At 43.9% G+C, this 18,741-nt stretch overlaps 1 protein-coding gene across 4 annotated transcripts in view; it reads right to left on the reverse strand.

Annotated features, from left to right (window-relative positions):
* The window catches only part of IL21R (interleukin 21 receptor), a 203,464-nt gene that overhangs the window by 23,632 nt on the left and 161,091 nt on the right, over nt 1-18,741 (reverse strand). For all 4 annotated transcript variants that reach the window (XM_088451873.1, XM_088451874.1, XM_088451875.1 and 1 more), the window contains one exon: nt 9,471-9,561. In XM_088451873.1, coding sequence (XP_088307999.1) covers nt 9,471-9,546 — 76 coding nt within the window. In that variant the 5' untranslated portion in view covers nt 9,547-9,561. The remainder of the gene's footprint in view (nt 1-9,470; nt 9,562-18,741) is intronic.

Genomic DNA, 18,741 nt, shown 5'->3' on the forward strand with positions numbered 1-18,741 from the left:
AGTCACTAATGATAAAGAATATAAAGGATGGAATGTACTCAATCTGGAGGTGAGGAGCCACAGGTGTTTGTAAAATAGAGGGTGTTCTGGTTGTACCTTGTATAGGCTCCTAAGCTTTCATCCAGAAGAGGTTTTTAGTCCATCCAACAAGATTTCCTTCTAGGTGGGGACTGGTGGAGCACGCAGACGCATTTCGAGACCTACAAGTCTTTTCTTCAAGGCTTGTACTTCCCAGTGTGCATATCTGGCTTTTAAAGCTGAAAAAACATGGTCCAGCAGTCATTTCTGGGCTTGCTGACACTCCAAGAAGTGCATGTATGTATCATCTTACTACTGTCTAGTATTTCTGTACATTACCCTTTGAAAAGGATTAACACACAGCATAATGCTACACCACATCAGTAGAAAATAAAATGAAATAAAAGGAGCTTTCAACATTAACTTCAATAGAGAATAAAGAGAAATGACCAAAGACAACTTAGAGACTGCAATGTATCGTATGGGAGAATGGCTCCCTAAGGAAAATAAGCTATGGTGGGAAGTGGCCACCTTTGAAAAATATACAGCGGAAAAGATTATACCAAAAGGCTGGAAAAACTTTAAAGATTGGTCCAAAATATTAGAGAATTGTTCTCTCTCTCTCTCATGGACCTCATTTTAAAAGAAAGGAAAAAAAAATTGAAAGAAGTGAAGAAAGGATTGAAACATTACAAACCTTATTAGAACCCTTCAACCAACTCCCAACGTACAGCAGTTTAGAAAAAGAAATCACCACCAAAATCGATCAAAATACAAAGGATCTGATAAAAAAGAAACAGAAATGGTTACAAAGAGACTTTGAGTTTTACAGATTTGGGGTAATTAAACCCAAGAAGAACAAATTCTAAATAGATAACATACAAAAAGATGAATACTATCAGAATGAAAGGAAAAGAACATTAGGAAATAAAATTCCAACATATCGGACTGAAGGGATACAAGGAAGAACGCCATTGGAATGAGAAGAAATGAACATTAGGAGACAATAATCTGACATATCGGACTGAGAGGAGACAATGTGAACATCAGACCCACAAAGAAAGTCACATCACCAAAAAGAACAGGGAGGACATAAATGTAATTATAGATATAATTACAAAACATACGATTATGATGAGGGGAACCACTCTCTCTTCAAAACCCACCCATCTAGAAAGAACCACTATCATAATAGGAGAGAATCGAGTCCATATAATTAAAGATCAAAGAGAGAGTATTATCATCACAGGAATCGGCCATCCAGCCCAAGTATGAGAACACATGATACTATGTATAGAACACACGACACACGTCCAATCAGAAAAACGGAAATCCACCACATCAATTACAGAGCTCAGAGATATAGTTTGAAGAATCACAGATTTTATTCAAAAGAAAGAAACCACACAATGGACAGATGGCCAAGCCCTCACCAAGAACATTGCATGGATGACAAACCCATAAACAACATGGAGAAAGAAAAATGTCAACGTCATGACAAGACCCTTTTTCGGGAATTAAGGAATGACTCAAGAAGAATTTGATAAAGAAAATAAAGATAAATAGAAAAAAAAGAAGACATCTAGCAAAACAAAACCCTTTAAAGCAAGGGGAAAAAGATACTGAAAAATCAAACCAAAAAAGAAAGACTCCAAGAAAACCAATGGAACCAATATAGACTCTAAAATTAACAAGGAGGTAGAAGAAAAGAAGGTCATCTTCAATTTAATTTTAGTTCTAGGATCTTGACACAAATAGAAAAATAGAGTGTTAAGAAAAGGTTTATAATATTTGCCAGCTGCCCTACCACATGATTTTGATCAATTTATTGATTTCCAAAAATTTATCAGAAAAATACAACTCAAAAAATTCTTTGAGCTCAAGAAAAAATAAAAATAAAAAACTGACAACCAAATTGTTCAGGAAACCGAACCTGTTCACGACAACACCAGACACACCAATGCTAAACAGAAGATTTTAAGAAACTAAAGAATAATAAAAAAAGGCTCATTTAACCTCATAAAAAAAAGCTAAGCTATTGAAAACTTGAGTTGAGATGACAACATTATAATAAAACCATTTGACAAAGGAGGAGGAATCACCATCTTGAATAAAGAAGACTATAAAAAAGAAATTATAAGACAGCTTTCAGAGACCTCCACTTTAAAATTAAAGCGACCCATCAATAAGAATTAAAAATAATTTTTAAAAGCTTTTAAAAAACATCTGGATATAGGAGCAATCACAGAAGAGGAACATGGATATATTAACATGGAGAATCCATTCACACCCACCATATATGTACTCCAGAAGATACATAAGCATCACATCACCTCCAGGATGACCAATCATTGCTGGCACAGGCAGCCTAACATCCAATTTATCAGTCTTCATTTATTACAATCCATGGTTACAAAAACCCCATCATATTTAAAAGATACGGAAGGCACGATTGAAAAAATACACGAAATCGTCTGGGACGAGGAGATGTATCTAACTACTGGAGACGTAACCCCCCTATATACAATGATTGAATACAACCAAGGCATAGAAGCAATTTCATGGTTCCTAGCTCAAACAGATCATTCTGAGATCAAAAAGAACTTAATTTTGTAATCGATTGCATTCATCTTAGAGAATAACTTTTTCTTATTTGATGGTTACTACTACCTCCAAAATAAGGGGAGAGCCATGGGTAGATGATTTGCCCCAAGTTATGCTAACTTGTTTATGGCGTTTGGTAACATAATGCCATTTATTCTAGCATAGCTTGGGGCACCAACTTACTAAAATGGGAACAATACATAGACGATATCCTCTTTGGAGAGGAAGTAAACAGAGTCTACAAGCTTTCCGTAACAACCTTAATGAGAATCAAGCTAACATACATCTCACCTTCCACAATTCCAGCACAAACGAAGTGAACTTTCTGGATTTATACATCTACATTAAAGACAGTGTCATACAGTACATACTAAAATGTACCTCAAACCTACTGACATCAATAACTATCTTTCCACAGATAGTGAGCATCATTTCCACTGGCTCAACAGCGTCCCCAGAAATCAAAATATTAGGATTAGAAGGAACTGTAGTAAAGATACAGTTTTCTCATCCCAAATACAAGAAATAAAGGACATTTTTAAAAAGAAAGGATACAATGAACAAAGTCTAGAAGAAGCTGCAACAGCCACCATGGAAATTGAAAGATCATCCCTCGTTTGCAGCCATATGAAGAAGAAAAAAACCAATAACTTCCAATAGTCTTTCTTAACAAGTTTTGATTCCGGTTACAGACAATTGGAAACCATTATTTAAAAAACATTGGCACATCCTTTGCAATGACCCTGTTCTTAATAGCATTATTCCAAAGAAACCAAATTTTAAATACAGAAAAGTTGCTAACCAAAAAAATCATCTGGTGAAAAGTGCCCTACCAATTGAAAAACAACCAATCCAACTAGAACGAAGGAATTCCACAGATGTGGAATATGTTTGGCATGTAAACAAGTCAAAATGGAAATATCAAAATACATGGAACTGGACATAAACAAAATCAACATAAAAATGAAAGACTTAATTACGTGCAACACTACTAATGTGGTATATTTGGCTGAATGCACCTGCGGCAAAGCCTACATTGTAAGGACCTCTAGAGCCCCAAAAAACCATTTAGGGGGACATCAAAAAAGGACTAACCACCCATCACCTCTCTGAACATAATAGAACTCATCATCAGTGTTCATGAAACAATATGTGGGATTACAACATGTCCAATCTGTTGGCACGATATACAGAAAGCAACCTAGCCAAAGTTAAAATGAAAACCATTTTTAAATTAGAAACTCTGTTGCCCACTGGTCTAAATCAACACTTTGAAATTAAATAGTTTCTATTAATTTTTACCCACTGCCTTGTGTAAAGTTTTTTATTCATCCACCTTTTGTATTATAAATCATGTGATTTTGATTTCTATGAAATGATTAATTTTAATGACCTTTTAACTTAATATATATTTTTTCTTTCTATATATGGATTTCTATATGAACACCATGCTACCTCATCGACGAGATGAAAACGTTTTACATTATTTATGTTGAAAAGTCTTTTTAAAAGTTTATTTACATGAAGTATTACATCCTCTCCATCACCCACTATGGATATATGGAATCTACCAACACAAAAGGGCCACGTGGAGTCCTCATCAAATTGGCTGTGATGAAACTCCAGAGCTCCATAAATATGGACTTCAACAAAATGGCTCCAAGAATGTCTCCATATATCATCTTTTTCTAACAATCAGACCAGCCTCCAATCAATTTACCTTCATTCCCGGACCAGAAGTGTCTTCATACTAACACTTACGGTCACATACTTCCCAGACCACCTATTAAATCCCTCAGTGGCTATTGCACTTCACCACATTAGCGCAAAGAGGCACAAGATAGAAGGGGTATCAGTACCGAATCAGACCATTGTATATATTCATTTCCCAGACCGGAAGTGACCACCAGACCACGTATTCTTTCAGCTTTAAAAGCCCGATATTCACACTGTGGAGCACAAGCCTTGAAGAAGAGACTTGTAGGTCTCTAAATGAGTTGGCATGCTCCACCAATGCCCACCTAGAAGGAAATCTTGTTGGATGGTACATCCGGAACCCCCTCTATTTTACAAACACCTGTGATTCCTCATCTGCAGATTAGGTACGATACTTCGGCTTTATTCTTTATCATTAGTGACTACTGGGATAATTTATTTTTTCCCCATGTGAATATGCACCTACAGTCACCTATTGTTTTACATGTGACCTCTTTGGGACTATATTACAATCCACAATTTATGGATACTTATTTTTCAGTTTTTACCTTTCCTGTGTTCTACTGTGTATATTAAATAAGATACAATGATTTTACTACCCACCATAGTAGTGTCCTATTTCTCTTTACACACCAGTAGTCAAGCTTTATTGAATTATGTATATTTGATCACAGACCATCATATGTATGTGAATTGGTTTGGTGGAGTAAGTGCCAAGCATTGTGGTATACAGTTGACAAAGGCGACGTGCCGAAACGCGTTAGTGTGACCGGAAAGGACCGTAGCCGTTAGAGGAACTCTGACAGAGATTGAGAGGTATCACATTTAGTGCTCCTAATCAGGATTATAGGACCACTGAGTTATGTGTTTACATCCACCTGAAGGCCCATTCTGGTACGCGGGAATTTTGTTCTTGTGTGTATATGTGTAATAAATTGTTTAAGAATTACACTATGGGATATCCCTTCTTATAACTGTCTTTGAGGTATACATGTTCAACATAGAACTTCCCTCCAGGAGAGTTCATCAAGCTTGAAATAGAATTTGAGAGGAGACGGACATCCTAATCCTAGATGTGAGTAGGAATATTATAATTCCACTTGAGTTATCTTCCCCTACTGAATGGTTTATTCTTTTTCTTCTTTTGGAGGAACAAATTAAAGAGGATTACCATCAGAACGAGGACTTTCTTTCAGTGTTTATGGATTGCCTTACAGCTGTTTCAAGTGTTTTGACATTTATGTAATGGTCTGTGCCCTAAAGGATATTGGCAGAATTTTCCATCATATTGGGAGCGCAGAATTTAACCTGTTTTTCAAAAAATACTTCTTACCACAGCTCCCTGCATCACACCACAGGCCTCTGCAGCCGCCAACCAGTTTCTCATTCCTGCCCCCTGTATCTCACCAGTGTCACCACTAGCCCCACTGCTGCTGCCCTGCAACTGGCTGGGGCCCGGCCACTGGGATGTGCTGGGAAGAGCAGGAGTATCATGGATGAGAGCTTTGTATTGGAACTACCATAAACAATATCAGCAACATGTCCCCAGGGGTGTCAGCATTTATTCACAGCACCTTTAGGTCTAAAGTTTGTTATTGAGCAATTTAGCAAAAATGATTAAATTAATTTGTTGATTATATGTCAAGCTTAGGGTGAGTAATGTGGTGGTGGATAAGGTTGCACTTCTGTTTGTCCACATAATTTATGATTGAAAGGCACCAGCACTGGTTTTGCCTAGTACATTGATCATAAATGATTTGATTTGGTTCTGGGCCACCAGCCTGTGGAACCCTTACAAGTGCCCTGTGGTACACCTAGTTTGGGAACCACTGGATTATATTATAGATTATTATACTATTATTATTGTTGTTATCATTATTATGTGCAGGGGCAGAACTATGGGAGACAATGGAGGTGCCTGCCGCCAGGCTCCAGCACTGAAGGGGCATCTCCTCCATTGCCCCTTCAGTGCTGGAGCCTGGCGGCAGGTGCCTCCAATATATTCAGCCCATTTAGGGCTGTAACTATATACCCAGAGTGTACCGTCACGGACGCCCAATACATGGCACCTCTTCCTGGCACCTGAGAAGCCATCATACACTAGTGGAGAGCTCCAAGTCAGACCATCAGCTGCCGCCTCAGTCTAGCTATCATTGGTGTTGCTGCTCCTCAGCAGCTTCTTATGTCAGTGTGACACGTCCGGCACCCCCTCACCCACAACTCTCTGATTCACTCCTCCCTGGCAGCAGCCCTAGCCTCAGACCCGTGCAGTAGTCCCAGCACATCCCCTTACCAACAACTCTCCATCCCACTCATCCCTGGGGACAACCCTAGCTAGTGTCAGATTAATGTCCACATGGGCCTGGAGCTGAAGTTCATGAAGAGTCTACTGTGTGCTGCTGCAGGGAGTGTGACGAGCGATGTGGTGGTGTGATTAGTGATGTGGGGGTGTGACCAGTGTGGTGTGGGTGGGGTCTATGTAGGGGGTGTATCCTGCGACACAGATGTAACTATCTCCATGGAGGACATAGCTAGCGCCTACCGTCAACCCCTTTAGAGTGGAGCTATGGGTCTGATTCAGAGTTGTAAGCAATGCCGATATTTTCGCAGTCGAACGATTATCGATAAACTGCGTATGCATTTAAATCGCACTGCGCATGCTTTTTACTGGCAAAGTGGAACGCAAGGGCCTGTGAAGGCTTGATGTTTGATCTATAGTGACCTTCAGTAACTATTGGTATTATGCATACTTTGACATGTTCGCTGCCATGTTTGATAGCCTATTTGCAGACTTTATAAGAATAGGAATGAAACCTTACTTCTGGTATGTATTCTATGCTGGAAAGCACTTTGGCTCTATTTTTTTTAATACATCTTTTTAAATATTGTTTAACTACATCTTCATAGGTATAAATATGGGGCCCGGGGATATAGGGGGAGATTTAATAAAGCTTGGAGAGAGATAAAATTGGAGATAAATAGCACCAACCAATCAGCTCCTAAATGTCATTTTTCAAACACAGCCTGTAAAGTGACAGTTAGAAGCTGATTGGTTAGTGCTATTTATCTCCAATTTTATCTCTTTGCCCATAGTGATGTAATCTGTGCCCGATATGCTGGGTCTTTGTTGTCGTGCTGCACCTATCGAGTATTGACAAAGGTTGCTAACGTACTGATTTATTTCAGGTATGGTGAGTGCCTTCCAACCTCATAATGAACAGAGAGAGAGAGAGAGAGAGAGAGAGAGAGAGAGAGATCCCACAGGACTTAAATATATATATTTGCAAAAACATAAAAGTGCGGCACTCACAGGTCCTTTAAATGACGACTCCAGACTGTACTGTATCAGTACTCTGATATAGAATGCTGATACAATACTGTCTGGAGTCGTCATTTAAAGGACCTGTGAGTGCCACAGTTTTTTGTTTTTGCATATGTTTGGGTATTGGACAATACCCCTCTGAGGGCACCTGGGCATTTGATTTAGTTAGTCAATTTAATGTGGTGTGCTGGCTTTATATATATATATATATATATATATATATATATACTGTATACACACACACATTTATAAGTATAGACATCTACACACACACACACACACATATATATATATACACACACTGTATATACATACATACACAGGGACCAGAGATTACACCGACCTATGGGAAGGTCCTCTGGTTATGCATACTGGGTTCTCCTCACGATCAATGACAGCTACCTTAACCTTCCCTCCTTTACTAGGCAGCTCAACCTCTGCAATCACAGCACTGACTCATCTTATGTGCGCTGGCCGAGTCGGGGGCTTCAGCTAACCCGGGGGCCTTCAGAAGATAACCTAGGAGGAAGAGCTTCGGATGACCGGGGAGCACAGAAACAGCTGTGGGTGATCCAAAGGGCGGAGCTTCTGATTATATAGCTAGGCCTTCAGACGGGAGGAGGCGGAGCTTCGCAATGCCCAGTGTTCGGCGCGACGGGGTTTCAGAGTGAATCAGACAAAAAATCGGACTAGGTTGGGGAGACTGATAAAACAATGCTTCAGGCGGCCGGGACTCAGGATGAATGAGCTGGGCTGTTGGAAGTTGCAGAAAAAAAATATATTTTTCCTGTTAACACTGCACTGCAGTGGATCTTATGGGCCTATTTTCATGGGTTGCTTGGTGCTACAGCTCCATCTGCCCCATTGTTAATCCGGCCCTGACCCTAACCATGGACCTGTGCAGTAGTCCCGGCGCCTCCCACACCCACAACTCTCTGTCCCACTCCTCCCTGGTGTCAGCCCCAGCCGCTTGGACCCGTGTAGCAGAGTCCTGAGTGGCTGTCCCGAGGATAAGCGCAGATGCAGATATTCTTCCAGAAGCTGGATGTCAGAAGCTGGATGTCAAACTGAACAGAGCTGCAGGTAAGAGGGCATGGGAGGCGGGGGCCTGGGGCACCAGCAACTGAGGGGCAGATTTTTGGTGGAACAACTTCCCGGCATGTGATGCAGTCGGCAGTAGACTCTGCATTTTGTGATTTGTCTTACAGTATCTTGACTTAAACTCAGTCCTCAAAGCTCCCACATCAGGTGGTTTTCCCCTCCATCAGGGGTATCAGGAGGGCTCTCCACCCCACATCAGGTGGCTTTCACGTCCATCAGGAGCCTCATGCTACAGGTCACTATGTTATCTGTGACTAATGTATAGTATCTGCTGATTACAATGATCTGTGGCATGCCTATATTCTGTGTGCAACTGCGGTTGTATCTGCATTTCTGCATGGGAAATTACAGTGTCAGCGGCTGTGACCGGGGGGCACCAATTTATAACTTGCCTCTGGGCGTCCGGGATGAACTTCTGCCACTGATTATGTGAATAGGAGAAATGTAATTAGTCAAGAATAAAACTTTATTGAAAAAAATGCACAAATAGTGGTTCAATAATATAACTAGTTATTGCATTAAATACTTACAAAAAAAATAGATTAAAGTACTGCATTATCACTGTAAGTGATAATGAGTCTGCCTGTATCTGAGTCAGCAGGAGTTTAGTTGATGTGGTTTATAGGGGAAACAATGAATATAGAGGTGGTCAGAATACTGAGACTCACATCACACCCCAGGCCCTTAGCATGAATCGCTGTGCACTTACTTATTGATGTGATGCAACAAAGAGCTGAAAGAAACAGAACTGCAGCAGGTTTATGTTTCTTGCTCATGTTTTTCATATCTGATTGCCTTTCCTGTAACAATAAAATGAACATGAATGATACACTTCTCAAGGGACAGGTTAGTAATTAATCAGAAACAGGGATCGCACAACAACATTTACTCCTCACCGCGATATACACAGCACTGTACTCTGACAGCCGCATTTATTAACCTACGTAACTGTGTACTGGGTGTTATTGTTACACCCATGAGATGCTAGATACATTTTGTATACTTAAACGTAGTTTTCTTTCATCCAGTACTGAGCTTTTTCAGAACCACTTGAGAACCATAAAATTAAAATTAATCATTAATTACATTTGCAACTTTCTCCTTCACGCATTACACTGAAGTGCCAAAAGTCATGGTATAGCAGTATGTAAAGGTAATGGTAGGTGGCGTCACCATACTGTGACATCTTGGAAATGCCCAGCATCAGTTGCTACTCATGGCAAGGTGACGTGAATTACTGGAGTTTGAATAGAGCATGACAGTGGGTGCCCGAACGGATGGGACAGGACAGCGCAGTGGCCGACCATGGGTTACGGCCAGAATTGTCCGTGGTAACAGACAAGCGACACAGGCTCAAATTACATTCACATTCAATGCAGGAGGTACCAGATGCATACCCTGCAGGTCAGTGCAACATATTTTAGCTTTCATGGGATATGAGATCACAAGAGTCACCAGAGTGACACCAGACACAGCGCCTCACCTGGGCTTGTGACATCTCTAATTGGACCCTGGAGGACTGGCAACATGTGGCGTGGTCTGAGTCATGCTTTCAGTTGTTTCGGGCTGATGGTAGGGCCCAGGTGTGGCTCAGACTCCATGAGGCCATGGTCCCCAGTTGTCAACAAGGCACCATGCAGGCTGGTAGTGGATCCATAATGGTGTAGGGTGTGTTCATGTGGCATGGGTTGGGGCCACTCGTATGCCTGAACATATCATTGACCAGTAACTACTATGTTGCATTGCTTGATGACCATTTGCAGCCCTTCATGGACTTCATGTACGCCAAAAATTATGGAATATTCCAGCAGGATAATGCACCATGTCATCACTCCCAAGTTGTCCAGAGGAGCATTCTGGAGAGTTCTAACAAATGGTGAGGCCACCACGTTCATCTGACATGAACCCAATTGAGCATTTATGGAAAGTGTTGGGGAGGTCCATTCGTACCCAAGATCCTGCACCTACAAAAATCAGGGAGCTGTGGGAAGCTATCCAGGCAGCATGGGTCAGCATCTCTCTAGAGCACATGTTCTCAAACTCGGTCCTCAGGACCCCAAACAGTGCATGTTTTCCAGGTCTCCTCACAGAATCACAAGGGAAATAATTAGCTCCACCTGTGGATCTTTTAAAATGTGTCAGTGAGTAATGACTACACCTGTGCACCTGCTGGGTGACCTGGAAAATGTGACCTGTGTGGGGTCCTGAAGACAGAGGGCCTGATTCAGAGCCGGACGCTCTGACCAGAGCACTCGCTCTGAATCAGGGCCCTCCTACATGAAAATGGAGCGGCCTCTTGGATGCTCGCATAGCTGTGGGTGACCACCCACAGCTATAGCGAGCGTCCATGATGATGGTCGCGATGGTCAAGACCATCGCGACCATCGGGCTTGCGACGGAGACCCTGCAGTAGGGTCTCGCTGCCGCAAGCCCTGGAGTGATTTTGGCTCTATCATGGGAACGCCTCCGTCTGGCAGCCACGCCCCCGGCACGCCCACCAAAGGGGGCGTGCTGTCAATCAACATCGACAGCACGCCCCCTTTGGTGCGAGACCCGGAGCGACGGCTATCCCGTCGCTAGCCGGGTCTCGCGCATGCGCACGACAGAGCTCCCTCCATCGTGCGCATGCGCAGTAGGGTACCATCGACCCGCTTGCGAGCGTCCTGCGCTCGCGAGCGGGTCTGAATGACCCCCAGAGTTTGAGAACCACTGCTCTAGAGGACTTCTGTCCACTTGTGGAATCAATACCTATTGCCAGATTAAGGTCCACATGGGCCTGAAGCTGAAACTTTGGAAGGGCCTATTGTGTGCTGCTGTAGGGGGTGTGACAAGCGTTGTGGCGAAACCCATCCAAATGAACATGGGGACATACAAACTACACACAGATCCACCATAACTCATAATTCATGACCTCTGTGCTGCGAGGGGGATGTAGTCGGCCTCCCAGCAGTCGAGATGCTGGTGGTCAGAATACCAACACTGGAATTCCGACAGGGTTAGAATATCGACACTTGCTTTAGAACAGCATGGGGGCGGAGCTTTGGGTGGCATGGGGTGGAGCTTCGGGCAGCATGGAGACGGAACTTCGGGCAGCAAGGATAGTATTTGGAAGACCAAGAGGTGGAGCTTCAATCGGACCAGGGCAGAGCTTTTCCCGATGTGGGGAGGGGGGACAGGGTGAACGGCCGGGACTTCGGATCCTTCAAGTGCGCTGCAGACAGTCTTGACAGGTATTTTTTTTCCTGTCAACACTGTCTGTCTGCACTGCAGGGGATCCTGTGGGCCTATTTTCAAAGGTGGGCCTGGAGCTGTAGTTGTAATACGGACCCGTCAATGCCACGTCAAGTTGCTGCACTTCGCAGGGCTAGGGGTATACGATACTAGGCATCTATCCCATGACTTTTGGCACTTCAGTGTATTATATTTATTACTAGTATGATGTGCACAAGAAACATTTCAGGACTGATGCAGACTTGTCCGATGCAGTGCATTCCAGATCACAGGAACAATCTGCGTTCATAAAAAAGCTGCTATTGTCTCCATTTGCACCATAACATACTGAGCGGCATAAAAAGGGAGAAGGGGGGTCAGTGTGCAGCAGGACCATACCCACCATGCAGCGGCCACCGCATACTTGTTCCCAGCTGCGCCACCTTTCTGGTGATATATACAGAAAGGTGACACGTGCATGGAAGCGAGCAAAGACCCATGCACATTCAACACCCTGTCCCGTATTAAAAAAAAAAAGCTAAACACAAAAGTATATTACATGTCCGAGCCAGGAATAAATCATTAATCAGTATCAATGGAGCATTTGTAAACAGCCAATTACAAGTGACTTGCTAGGGCTGGCTATTATCATCATGATCTGTTATTGTTGAATGCTAGACTGAGTTTCATCGCAAAAAGTTCTTCTACTGCTGCTTCGCTCTGTCAGTCCCTTACATTTGTTGTATGTTTTTTACCGAATTCAATATAAAATGCTTCTGCTTATAAATGAGGTTATCAATCAAACTACACCATCATACATCTCTTCACATATCTCAATATATCTCCCACATCAACCCCTCTGCTCTGTAGAAGATCTGCGCCTGTCATCCACACTCATCACCTGCTCCCATTCACAGCTACAGGATTTTTTTTCAGTCTGTACTCACTCTGTGTAATGCCCACCCACTCACATCTTTCTTCTAGTCTCCATATCTTCAAGTGTTCTCTGAACACTCATCTCTTCAGGCAAGATTTTCAAGTTTCAGAACCACACACTCAACCACTGTAAGCTATTCTACTACAGTCATTTGGTGACGGGTGCTCGACTTTTAAGATGATCTTTACTGGATCCCTCCCTCCCCCCCATTGCACTGCAGAAGATTAATAAAAAAAGTATTTTTCTTATTTCCAATTGAACTACAGCAGATCAATAATGAAGAAAGGTTATAATCACTGTATGTCCCATTGGAGTACAATGGACCAGGAACAAACATGTTCTATTATATTTAATAAAGTCATAAGCAAGGTGTTGGGAAGAATTTTATTCTATTAAACTTTTTTTTTTAAATTGTGTGTTTATTTACTTAAAATAATTTGGGCATAAAAATCTGAGGTCTTAGAGACACCTGTCTGTTATAATGGGATTGCTGGCGTCCCAACCTTCTTCATTAACCCAGCCTCCACAACCCTGGGTTTTTGCCAGGCAAACATGTTGACCAATTTGCAAAGGGGGTTTCCTAGGGCAATAGTACAATCATTTTATAATTCTGGTCACAATCCAGTGTATTGTTATTCTCTAATGCAATCACAATATCCCAGAAGCTGAACATTTCCAATGCACCCCAATTCATATTTGATACCATCCAAAGTAAGGATTCACCACTCTCACTCTGTTTCAATGCCAATGACCAGTGCCGCAACAGGGCTCTGCAGTAACACTAATGGCTGCAGGGTGCCGCTGCAGTTAATCAGTCTTTTCAGTTCGGCTTTCAGCTGTTTGCCTGTAGGGCATAGCACAGCTGATGAGATGCTTAAGTTGGGTACACTCCATACGATGGAGCAACCCAGTAATGCAACAATACATTGCACGCACAGTACACACACAGCACGATCCGCAGTACAATGGCACGATGTATTGTTACATGCTGCATGATTATTCATTTACTGCAACCAGATGAAAGTGCTGCCGACTTCTGTTTTCTTCATCTTCTTGCCGTGGGAAATGTGTAACTGGTTGTGGGCTAAACACTCTGAAACTACCTTGCTTCTTAGGTTCTTGTTCTCAAGAAAGAAAAGTTCTAGAATAGAAACCACGAAAAGCCACAATGTTCTACAAATATTATGAAGAATTATTCAGCGGAATGAGTTACTCAGCCTTGTGATGACCACATTGGTCTCTTTTTTGCAATCTCTTCTATACACAGATTAAGGACCTCATTCAGAGGCTGTCGGTCGCAAGAAGCGAGCGCTCTCTCTGAATGAGGGCGGGCGCTTCTTGTTTTTTGGTGCAGCCTCCTAGTCGCAAGCTAAGCTGTGGGTTACCACCCACAGCTTAGCTAGCGACCAGGGTGATGGTCGCGATGGTGATCACCATCGTGACTTGCGAACAGACCCTAAGGTTGGGTCTGGGCACTCGCAAGCTCGCAAGCTCTGATGGAGCAGGAAGCTCCCCACTGACATCGCTGATGATGTCAGTGCGGCCGCCCACAAAACGGTAGGCGTTCGTTTTGGAAACCACCCCCCCGGCCCGCCTACAAAAAGGGGCGAGCTGTCGATCAACATCGACTACCCCCTAACACTACCCCTATTGCCTAACCCCAACCTCCCCTCTCGTAGCCTAACCCTCTCCTAGTGCCTAACCCTAACCTCCCCTCCCGCAGCCTAATCCTCCCCTAGTGCCAGGGGCGTCTTAACAAAGGAGGGGGCCCGTGTGCACTCCCTGTGCGGGGCCCCCTTCTCTCTCCGTGGCGGCCATTTTCCATCATTCTGTGCATGCACAGTAGACTCCGAGTGCACTCTAGTACCCGGAGTCTACTGCGCATGCGCAGAACACAGGAAACATGGCCGCGACGGCCATTTTCCGGGGTTCTAAGCAATGCTGAGACCCGCCGCGGGTCCACTGACAGGTAAGTTTAAAGTAATATGGGTGCAGGGTGTGCGGTGCGGGGCCCCCATTATAGATACGCCACTGCCTAGTGCCTAGCCCTCCCCCTCCCGCAGCCTAACCTTCCCCTAGTGCCTAACCCTAACTCTCCCCTCCTGCAGCCTTAACCCCCCCTAGTACCTAACCCTAACCTCCTGTAGCCTAACTCTCCCCTAGTGCCTAACCATAACCTCCTCTCCTGCAGCCTAACCCTCCCCTAGTGCCTAACCTTCCCCTAGTGCCTAACCTTAACCTTCCCTCTCGCAGCCTAACCCTCCCCTAGTGCCTAACCCTCCCCTCACGCAGCCTAATCCTCCCCTAGTGCCTAACCCTAACTTTCCCCTCCTGCAGCCTAAACCTTGCCCCTAGTACCTAACCCTAACCTCCCCTCCTGTAGCCTAACTCTCCCCTAGTGCCTAACAATAACCTCCCCTCCCGCAGCCTAACCCTCCCCTAGTGCCTAACCCTCCCCTCACGCAGCCTAATCCTCCCCTAGTGCCTAACCCTAACTTTCCCCTCCTGCAGCCTAAACCTTGCCCCTAGTACCTAACCCTAACCTCCCCTCCTGTAGCCTAACTCTCCCCTAGTGCCTAACAATAACCTCCCCTCCCGCAGCCTAACCCTCCCCTAGTGCCTAACCCTCCCCTCCCGCAGCCTAACCCTCCCCTAGTGCCTAACCCTAACTCTCCCCTCCTGCAGCCTAAAACTCCCCCCTAGTACCTAACCATAACTCTCCCCTAGTGCCTAACCGTAACCTCCCCTCCTGCAGCCTAACCCTCCCCTAGTACCTAACCCTAACCTCCCCTCTCGCAGCCTAACCCTCCCCTAGTGCCTAACCCTAACCTCCCCTCCCTGCAGCATGTCGACATTGTGAACATGTCAACATCATAACTGTCGACATTGTGGTGTCCACATTGTGACTGCATCCCATCTGTACATGAAAACAGAATGCCCTTGTTTCCAGGTGGAACAATTAAAATGAATTACTTTTTGTCTAATGTACTGTAATTCCAGTTATTTTACTGATACAAATCAGTATTATCCAGTTATTTTACTGGTATTATGTGAATTAACATATGTTAAAATTTGTCAAAGGTCAGATAGAGTTTCTGTTACACTACAGGAAATTACCAGTGGGACTGCGGCTGTTATCTGATACTGCATTTTATGTATTCATCCTTGTAAAACTACATTGGGGCCTATTCATCATAACTAAAGTTTCCCAGGAGGTAATTAGGTTTATAACTCGCATGGAGTTCTACCTAATTACCGGAGGAATTCATCATTCCTCTTCCCTACAACTATTTATTCCGAAAAGCTGTCAGTTTTGCGATGACAGCTTTTCGGGAAATAGATAGTTATGCCGACTTCCCCTCAGTGACAGGAGCCGGGTACTGCACTGTAGCATTGCATGCAGCATTTGGCTCCTGACACAGTGAGGAACCCGCACTGCAAATAGACTGGTCCTCGGGGGCAGTCCACATCTCTGAGACCCCCCAGAGAGACTGAAACAGGGGTTTGGGCCGCATGGCCACGCCCCCTACCCACAAGGTCATGCCTTTACCAGTAAGGTCATGCCCCTTACCGCGAGACAATGCCTCTTTTTACCGGCGCGCGCACACTACTCTACAGACCACACAAGGTGTCACCCAGTGGAGGTACGTCACTGCGGATGGGACTTTGTTTTGACAAGCCTGTGCAGTATGCAATGGAGCAGGAGGGAGAGCGGGAGAGAACACTCTCCTCACCTTGCGCTGCTGATTGACCAGAGCCCGCTCTGCAGGACCAGGCCTTTATATTTGTCACCACACTGTCATTGTGCGTGACACCCCAACTTGTGACACACTAAGGTGTTGTGACACAGTTTGAGAATCGCTACTCTAAGACAGGTTATTTGGCTTCTGATGGAATTGACCCTCCAGTGTATGTTTGTGTGCAATACATACTTGCCTACCCTCCTGGAAGTCGCGGGGGGCTCCCGATTTTTCGGTTAACCCCCCGCGCCCCCGGAAGGGCAGGCACTTCTCCCGCATTCTGCCCACTTCCTAGTCAAGTGGGCAGAATGGGGAGAATATTACCGAGGACCGGCGAGTCCTGCGTTAAATATCCAGTACTGCGAAAAATATATTCGAGATATATATATATGTGTGTTAATAATAATAATAACAACATAACAAACTTGATGGTAAAGTAACTAACATCTTGGAAGAGCAGGGTGAACTATAATATGGATGCTCAATTAATTATAAATGAAGAAAAATAATCAAAATAGCAGTTTAGGTGGCTACACACTTGGCGATGTGCTCACGATGTACGATTTCCCCTGAACTCTCCCCCGGCAGCTCCCCGGCCGCCCTACACACGATTTGGAGTAAAAAATGTCCAATCTGACTTAAGATCTATCGTGCATCCAGTGCATTGTGTCCCAGATTGGCAAATCTTCCCTACAGCACGGCAGATCTGAAGATGCGATGTGCGACCAGCGGGGACGCGCATCGCATCATGATCGTGAGTAGGGACTCACGATTTAGGCATTTTTTACACGATCTGCCGTTCCAATGCATCGGAATCGTCCAGATCATGTAAAAAATCGCCAAGTGTGTAGGCACCTTTACCTAGCTTTAACATGTTTGTTATATTTTATATTGGCTTTTCAGGACAGAAACAGCGTTATTTTAGAAATGTATTTGATAAAATGTTTTTATTTTAAGCACAAAACATATGAATTATTACTTTAGACTCCAAATGGTTTCCCGCAATGCCGCTATTAACATATGCAATGTAAAATAGATCTAATAGTAACCAATAGAGCTAAAATTCGATCAACACTGCCATGCACTAGGAAAGCAGGATGTACATCAGTTCTCTCGTACTCGTCCCTGGGCCTTCCTAATTCCTATTGGCTTGCCTTGTAACATTACTGCAGTGATTTAAATCATTCACCTCAGAAATTCCTCATGTAAAACTTAGAACAATGCGGCCGCATTACATAAATGAAAAAAACGTCCATTCACTAAATGCAGAGTTGTACGCACCTTGGACTGCCTCAATCAATATGTTTGCTTTCATAGCCATCATCATCACCATCATCACACTTGCACTCAGAGGCGTATTAAGGCCCCTGGGGCCTATGTGCAGCACCCCCCAGCCAGGCCCTGGACAGTCAGTGCATGGTCACCATATCCCAGGATATCACTAGAAAAACGGCGTCTGCCACAAAAGGACATACTATCTGGCATCAGTGAGAGGCACGCTCTGAGTGCAGGTTGTGAGGTGCAGGAGCACCCTGCACCCATTATAGATCATACACCTATGCTTGTACTGGTGCAAAATATTTGTCTGAATACTGTCATACTGTACTTACACACAACTCTGCATAGTCCACAATCGACGCCGTCCCTATACTTTGACTATGTATGAACACCCCATTACCCCATTACCCATTAATGTAGTAACATCCCATCAGCCACAAATGGAGATGCAACTGTGTGGGTTACGACTCTGCATTGCCCTTACTTGGGCACAGTTGGCTAGGAGCATGTGCAGTGTGAAATCTCACAAGATACGTCTTCAAAACCGAACTCCATTCAACACGGTATTATCTGGAATGATCAATGTGCAATGATAAAAAAGTTTATTTTTCTTTATTGAACACAATCTCAAGGTGCTAATAACATTTGTCAGCATTGGCCATTACTGCAGTATATATAAGGGCCATAGCAGGGAATTTTCACGGGCAATGATGGCCCCCACAGCCCCTAGAACATGTCACGTTATTCAGTCGTGAAAAGGAGATCAAGTTGGGCGCTGTGTTCTTCCTAAAGACACGCCGCCAAGCGCCTCTCTG

This window comes from Taudactylus pleione, unplaced genomic scaffold, assembly GCF_031769625.1.
Source record: "Taudactylus pleione unplaced genomic scaffold, aTauple2 ptg000032l, whole genome shotgun sequence".
Taxonomy (NCBI): domain Eukaryota; kingdom Metazoa; phylum Chordata; class Amphibia; order Anura; family Myobatrachidae; genus Taudactylus; species Taudactylus pleione.